At 42.1% G+C, this 8,497-nt stretch overlaps 1 protein-coding gene across 1 annotated transcript in view; it reads right to left on the reverse strand.

Moving 5' to 3' along the window:
* GOLGA1 (golgin A1) overlaps nt 1-8,497 on the reverse strand; it is a 49,183-nt gene extending 40,686 nt beyond the window's left edge. The window contains exons 1-3 of the mRNA XM_060608691.3: nt 8,377-8,497; nt 7,518-7,567; nt 6,125-6,430 (exon numbers count right to left, since the gene is read on the reverse strand). Coding sequence (XP_060464674.2) covers nt 6,125-6,259 — 135 coding nt within the window. The 5' untranslated portion in view covers nt 6,260-6,430; nt 7,518-7,567; nt 8,377-8,497. The remainder of the gene's footprint in view (nt 1-6,124; nt 6,431-7,517; nt 7,568-8,376) is intronic.

Consider the following 8,497-nt stretch of genomic DNA (forward strand, 5'->3'; position numbering starts at 1 on the left):
GGTTTGGTTATACTTTGACCGTGATCATTGAAGAGCCTCTTAACGTACCTGGGCCCTAGTCTATCTACTTGTAAAGTAGAAGCAACACTAGAAGGAGACAGAAGATGCTAAACAGATAGATTATGTTTGTGTGTGTGTATGCGGTACTGCGATAAGCAGTGATAAACAAATCCATTGTGATCATATCACACCAAGTACATAAAATACAAAGAATATATTTTCAGTGATAAAAAAGAAAATCACTTTATTTTTTCCAAGGTAAAGTCCTGGGATAAAATGGAGAAGGTTCTTTAGCAAGGGAGCAAAGACTGGTAAAGAACTGATCACAGACGTTGAAAAAGTTTCAGTATAGGGGCGCCTGGGTGGTTCAGTCCATTAAGCAGCCGACTTCGGCTCAGGTCATGATCTCACAGTCCGTGAGTTCGAGCCCTGCGTCGGGCTCTGTGCTGACAGCTCAGAGCCTGGAGCCTGTTTCGGATTCTGTGTCTCCCTCTCTCTCTCTGCCCCTCCCCTGTTCATGCTCTCTCTCTGTCTCAAAAATAAATAAATGTTAAAAAAAAAAAATTAAAAAAAAAGAAAAAGTTTCAGTATCTTTACCTAAAATGCATCAAGAACTTTAGTCGGTAATATGGATTCAAGAATCAATATATTAATGAGACATCAATTTTCCCCAACAATCTATTTTAAAATACGTGAATATTCCTATTACTTTGAATACTGCTTACTATTGCTAATAAGTAACTTTTTTCTTTCAATTGTAAAAATTTTTATTTTTAAAAATACAGAAGACTAGGGAAAATGGTTTCATGAATGTTCTCCACCTACTTTAATAATTGCTAAAATTTCCCCATATTTCCTTCATTAAGTTTTATTTTACTGAGGTACTATAAATAAGACATGACATTTCATCCTAAATACTTTGAAAAACATTTCTAAAATTTAAGGTCATTTTCCTTTATAACCACAGTACCATTATCATGCTTAACAAAATTTAAAATATTACCTAACATCTAGTCTTTAGTCATGTTTCCCCATCTTATACTTTAAAGGTGGTTGAAAAATTCACTTTAAATATCCATTTATTTAGAATATTTAGACACTTGCCCAATCCAACATTGATGAGACCTGGTAAAGTTTATAGCAGTCTCTGGAGGTGGAAGGTCTGGGTTAAAGTCCCGTCCTCACCACTTATTAAACAAGAACCTGGGCCAATTAGTCACTTTCTCTGTGCACTGATTTCCTCGTATGTAAACTATGACCACAAACAGGATCAATCTCACAGAGCTCTGATGAAGGTTAAATAAATCAAAACTTGTCAAGTCCCGAAACAGAGACTGGCACATAATTAGTTTTAAGACATATCACCTATTATTAGTAGCAGAAATTATGATTATGACTGTTAGTGAGACATCCTATTCCCAGCATTGTGCTAAGCATTGGGAACAGAGGTGAGACAGAGAGTCCCTACCCAAAACAGCAGCAGCTGAAGCAGCTACTATTATGAAATGCCTGTTAAGAGCCAGGCATTATGCTAAGTGTTTTATTCACTAGGCAGATAAGAGCTAACACTGCAGGCCTGCAATCACAATCCTTAACAAGGTCTGCTTGTAAGGCTGGCCCTGGACTGGCCTATGGGAACTTAACACTTAAAAGGGTTCCCACCACCCGACAAGAATGGCTCACTGTACCTAACTGTGTTTGTGTAAAAAATATGGTTTATGCCGAACACCCATTTTCCTTCTGGGAGTCTGGAATTTTGGTAAATGGTTGGCAGTGGGTGCCTATGTGAAGGGCCTCCAATAAAATCCCTGGGCACTGAGTCTCTAATGAGCTTCCCTAAAAGACAATTATTTTACATGTGCTGTCACAACTCATTGCTGGGGGAATTAAGTGTGTCCTATGTAACTATACGGGGAGAGGACTCTTAGAAGTTTGCACATGGTTTTCTCCAGACTTTGCCCCCACGCACCTTTTCCTTTTGTTGATTATGCTTTGTATCCTTTCACTATAATAAATGACATCAGTGAGTAAAACCATGCAGAGCCCTGTGAGCCCTCCTAGTAAATAACTGAATCTAGGGGTGAACCTTGGGTACCCCGACACATATATTTTATTTTTTTTTTTTTTTATTTTTTATTTTTTTTCAATGTTTTTTATTTATTTTTGGGACAGAGAGAGACAGAGCATGAAAGGGGGAGGGGCAGAGAGAGAGGGAGACACAAAATCGGAAACAGGCTCCAGGCTCTGAGCCATCAGCCCAGAGCCCGACGCGGGGCTCGAACTCACGGACCGCAAGATCGTGACCTGGCCGAAGTCGGAGGCTTAACCGACTGCGCCACCCAGGCGCCCCCCGACACATATATTTTAATAAAGACAGGTACAGTTTCTTTTTTTTCTTTTTTAAGTACTAATTTATTTATTTATTTATTTTAATATATGAAATTTATTGTCAAATTGGTTTCCATACAACACCCAGTGCTCATCCCACAAGGTGCCCTCCTCAATACCCATCACCCACCCTCCCCTCCCTCCCACCCCCCATCAACCCTCAGTTTGTTCTCAGTTTTTTTTTTTTTTTTTTTTTTTTTTTATAATTTTTTTTTTCAACGTTTTTTAATTTTTTATTTTTGGGACAGAGAGAGACAGAGCATGAACGGGGGAGGGGCAGAGAGAGAGGGAGATACAGAATTGGAAACAGGATCCAGGCTCCGAGCCATCAGCCCAGAGCCTGACGCGGGGCTCGAACTCGCGGACCGCGAGATCGTGACCTGGCTGAAGTCGGACGCTTAACCGACTGCGCCACCCAGGCGCCCCTGTTCTCAGTTTTTAACAGTCTCTTATGCTTTGGCTCTCTCCCACTCTAACCTCTTTTTTTTTTTTTTTTTTTTCCTTCCCCTCCCCCATGGGTTTCTGTTAAGTTTCTCAGGATCCACATAAGAGTGAAACCATATGGTATCAAGACAGGTACAGTTTCTAAGATGTGAAACTAAGACAAAGAAATAAAATATAGGACCTTGCCTCAAGTCACATAATAACGATGCAGCTGGGAATCAAATCCAGGTCTAACTCCTTAAGCTGACCTTTTTTTTTTTTTAAAGTAGGCTTCATGTCCAGTGTAAAGCCCAACATGGGGTCTGAACTCATGACCCTGAGATCAAGACCAGAGCTGAGATCAAGACACTTAACTGACTGAGTCACCCAGGCACCCCTTGACCTGAGTTTCTAACTGCTTCTCTCTACCGCCCTTCATAAGGCTCCCAATTTACTGAGAGACAAGCAAATCACCAACAATGCAATAGGTGCTATTACAGAGGTAAGTAGGAGACAAGGGACTAAACTCAGCTAGGAGGGATAAAGGGTAGAGGGGGTGATAAGGGCAGGCTGGGTCAAGGGGGCTTCCTGGAAGTAACATGTAAGCAAAGTTTTGAAAGATGCACAAGTCTGTCAGAGGAACTCAAGAGTGAAAGGAAGAGACAAGAGACATTCCAGAGAGAGGAAAGAGCAAGTGCAAAAATCTGTAGGCATGAAGGAATGTTGTCCATTCCAGAAATGCAGTCATTTCAACATGGATGGTGGACAGGTAAGCTGTGCCAAGACCATGAAAGTTTACTACTGCACTATGAGTTTGCACTTCATCGTGAAGGTGATGGGGAAACCACTGAGGAGCTGGACAGACATGAACACACAAGCAATGGAGAGACATGAACACATTTGCATTGGGGAGTTACTGGAGGCAAAGAGCCCAGATAAGCTACCACATTTTTCCAAGAAAGAAAGACAGCTTGAAATAAAATGGAAGTAAATGTACTATTAGCAATGGAGTAAAGAGAGAAAGTTTGAGACATTTAGAAGACGGAAGCCACAATATTTGTTGACTGGACGCCAAGAAATGGAGGGAAGAGTCTAAAATGCTTCCAAAATTTCATACTGGTGACTTGGGGGATGGAAGTGCACACCTGGAGATGGAGTTAACGAATTTGATTTGGTTCGTTTTAGAATTTGAGACACTAGGGGGCGCTTGGGTGGCTCAGTTGGTTAAGCCACTGACTTTGGCTCAGGTCATGATATCGTGGTTCTAGAGTTCCAGCTCCATGTCGGCCTCCAGGCTGACACCTCAGGGCCTGGAGCCTGCTTCAGATTCTGTGTCACTCTCTCTGTCCCTCCCCTGTTCACATTGTGTCTATCTCTCTCAAAAAAAGAAGTAAACATTAAACAAATTTTTTTTAGAGTTTGAGACACTAGGGGCACCTGGATGGCTCAGTCGGTTCAGTGTCCAATTCTTGATTTTGACCCAGGTCATGATCCCAGGGTTGTGGGACCAAGTATGGCATTGAGCGCCTCACTGACCGTGGAGCCTGCTTGAGATTCTCTCTTTCTCCCTCTGCCCCTTCCCCACTTGTGTACACTCTCTCTCTTTAAAAAAAAAAAGAATTTGAGACACTAGAGGAAAAACATCTCGTTGGAGAAATGTATGCAGTGGGATACACAGGCCTGGAGATGGGGAGTGAAGATCAAAATGCACACACAGTCAGGACTCCTGGGTGGCTTACTTAGTTAAGCATCTGACTCCAGCTCAGGTCATGATCTCATGGTTCCGGAGTTCAAGTCTCACATCAGACTCTCTGCTGTCAGCACAGAGCCCACTTCAGATCCTCTGTCCCCCTTTCTCTGCCCCTCCCCAACTTGTATGTTCTCTCTCAAAAAAAAAAAAAAAAAATTAAAAAATGTATACACACTAATTTCAAATAGATTATTTAGAAGTCTCAAAGGAAAGTATTTCCTGAATTTAGACCAATATCTATAACTGGTATACCTTCAAGATGAAAGACTTTGTTTAGCATGTTACCATGAAGGTAAAGCAGGTACTTCTGCCACAGAACTCAGCATTGGAACTATATCCTTCAGCCTGGGGATCAAATGTGCATTATATTTCCTGGTAAATATAGCAGCCAATAATCTAGATATGGTAATCTTATTGTTCCATCCCAATAACCTAATAGCTTTTGCCATGTAATCTGAGCCAGGACAGGTCGTATAAGAAAGGAGAAAGAAGACTCATATGACCACAGAAACAACTCAAGTGTCTATAATCAGGAAAAGACAGAGATAAATTGTGGCTTTGTCAAATGCTGAGTCTCAAACAAATGAATCACAGCTTCATGGAACACAGCTTCACTGGAAACAAGGTGAATTTAAAAAAAAAAAAAAGTAAGTTCAAGAAGACTAAGGCATACCAGTTTTATAAAGTTCACAAATATGCAACATTAAAGAAACTATTTATAAATATGTACATATAAAAAAATATAAATATGTACATATCCTGGAGGACATTTTAAAAGTCAAGAGAATGATATACACAAAATTTAGGATGGGGTTATTTGGAGGGCAGGAAGGAAGAAAGGGAACTGGGAAGGAGCATACAAGTGGCTTCAACAGTACCCATAATGTTCTATTTCTTTGGATAGGTGGCAACTTAACAAGCATTCATTTTATTTTTATGTTTTATACTTTACATTTATATTACATACATTCTTTTACATATATGTCAAGCATTATAAATAATTTTTAAAGAAGTTATCTGACTTAAAGAGGATCCTATCATATGCCAAAAACACACTTCCAGTCCTAAGGCTTGACATCTACCTAACACAGGAGCATCTTCATTTTTTTGAAATCTTTCCCAAAACAAAGACACTTTACAAATAAGGGACATACTGCAGTCATCGGTGTCATCTTTTCATCAACTTTCCCCATAAAATAGTGCACTCTGGCTAACTCCACACCGTAACTCACAAACCACGTTAAGCAACAATGACTTAAAGGATATCTGTCTGCGGTGACAATAAGCCAAGTCTTTTTGAGAAATAAAATATAAAACAAGATGCACAAGGTATAAAAAGAGTATAAGAGGACATTGTAGAGAATACGAAAAGGGACTTGAAAAAATTAGGAAAAAATAAACAGAAAGCACCTTAGAGTAAGAAGAATCAGATATAAACCATACAAAATCTTGCAATTTAAAAAAAATATTTAAAAGAACATCCAGGTGTCCTTAGGATTCTCTGAATTATTTAAAAATGTATCAAGACTGTGCCAAATATTAGAAACTAGAGAAGATACTTACAAAGTCATCTCCTGAGTCGGCTCCCATAGAGGCAACCGATTCCTTGCTCACTGACCGTGGGATCCGAGTAGCACCTCCTGGCCTCTGGGCCACAGCAGTCTCTTCTGCTATTTTCTTCTTTAGCTTTGCAAACATTTTTGCTGTGTGGCTATCCTGCACTGATGACCAGCTTTTGAAACCACCACAGTAGTCTAGTCCTTAGGCCAGCAACCAGGACTTCAGAGACTGGTGCCTAAAAAGTTCCAGACATCCGAGATAGCTGCATTCCCACTTAAATGTGGGCCAACGGCTTACAGAACACAGTACCTAGAAATCAGATGAAGGAGAGATCTAAGTCAAACACAGGAGAGGTTTCACAACTGACTTGTTATGTTAAGCTTCAGGTTTCAAAATTAAGTTTCCTAATTTTACATGTACATTTAACAGAACACAATTGCTAAACATTGAAAAAGCACTTGGGTACTTCATATGCATAAACAGGTAAGGAAATCCAGTCTTGAGAAGATGAGGTAATCTGCCAAAGAGTGTGTGGTTAAGTGGAAGGGCTGGTATTTGAACCGAGGACTCTGACTCACAAGTCCTTACTCTTTCTTTATTACACCACGTTGGCTATGGCATATAACACACTTTAGTAAAATTTCCCAGAGTACACATTAACATCACATCATGGCTTGGAATCCTTCCCCCAATATTAAGTTTAACTACAGTTTACTTTTTTTTTTTTTTAAGATGACGACAGAAATATGTAACTCAATATGGGGATAAAGGTGTAACATTCTAATGTTCTAAGATGGTTTGCAATCAGCTGTTCACTAGAAAAAGCCGACAACCTAGAAAAAAAACCCCGCAAGCCAGACAACTATACTATAAAGCACCAGATACCTTTACACATTTCCTGGAAATGCTGCATGGTTCTCTTTAAGGGTGATTAAAATGACCTGAAATCAGGGGCGCCTGGGTGGCTCAGTCGGTTGAACGTCCGACTTCGGCTCAGGGCATGATCTCACGGTTTGTGAGTTTGAGCCCCGTGTCAGGCTCTGTGCTGACAGCTCAGAGCCTGGAGCCTGCTTCAGATTCTGTGTCTTTCTCTCTCTCTCTGCCCCTCCCTGCCCCTGCACACTCTCTGCTTTCTCTCTCTCTCAAAAATAAATAAACATTAAAAAAAATGACCTGAAATCGGTTTCTTCTTAAGAATGTTTTACACGAGATTCAAATGTTTTTTCCTCCCGGTGTGGTATGAAACGCTAATATTCCGGTTCCAACCTTGACTTATATCCATGTTTTGTGGAGGATACCTAAGCTCTGCTCTAAGGTCTACAAATGACTTCTGAGCACTTCAGATTATCCATTTAAGTCTGTACAACTCTTCAATGTCTGTAAACCACCTACTCACCTGGCTTATCTGCCAGATTTAAAACAGCTTGGAGGTCAAAGCATTCTGTCCTGCATGAAAACAAAGATAAAACGCGTTGGGTATTTCAAGTGTAAGGCTAAAATGTTGGGGGGGAAATGGAAGAGGAGACAGGGAGGATTAACAAGGGGACAGAGGGGAGAATCTGTCACTGCAACAATCCTCAGTGGGCGCCCTTCCTTCACCCTGGTCTCCTTTGCATTTGTGATCTTTCCAAGACCTGCACTAACAGGCACAAAGAATAGAATCTCTCACTGGTGCCTAAATTCACTTCACCTTGGGAGCCCTAAGCAAAACCAACTTGAATGAAAGAAATTAAGGTTTCCCAGGGTATTTATTTCTCAGTTGATTCTGGCAGTCACACATTGTTTACCTGGCCACACCGGGGGCCGTCCAGTCACAGAGACTTGACTTACACTAAGAACGTCGCTGAGAAAAAGAATGGCTAAATTGGGTAAAAGACAGCTGCCTAACGCCCAGGGAGACAGGCAGGTAACTTGCTAAGGGAGTCTGGATCCCACTCATTCAGGCTCCTTCGAGAACCTGCGTTTGGACTGTCAGAGAAAAGAGGGACCCAAACGTCTCTCCCATTTGACAGCAAGGAAACTGAGACCCAGAGAGGAGTGACTGTCCAAGGTCGCTCAGGGGGGAATCCTGAAACTTATGGGTTCCAGACTCCCAGGCCCGGCAGCCCCTGTGCCCCCACCCCCGCCCTTTCAGAACCCTGGCACCGCCCCCCGCCTTGGGTCTTGGGCAACCCCGTCCGGGCCGCTCTGGGGGCAGACCGGGGCCACCGGGAAAATGAGGGGTCTGCTGGCATTTCCAGCCCCCGCCCGCGCACCTGCCGCTCTCTGGGCAGCCGGCAGAGCCCCGCCTCCGGGACCTCTCGCGAACGCCGGCCCGCGTCACCAGCCCCCACGGCCGGCCGGCTAGCAAAGCAGCGACCCGGAACCGCACCTCCA

The sequence above is a fragment of the Panthera onca genome, chromosome D4 (genome assembly GCF_046562875.1).
Source record: "Panthera onca isolate mPanOnc1 chromosome D4, mPanOnc1 haplotype 2, whole genome shotgun sequence".
NCBI lineage: Eukaryota > Metazoa > Chordata > Mammalia > Carnivora > Felidae > Panthera > Panthera onca.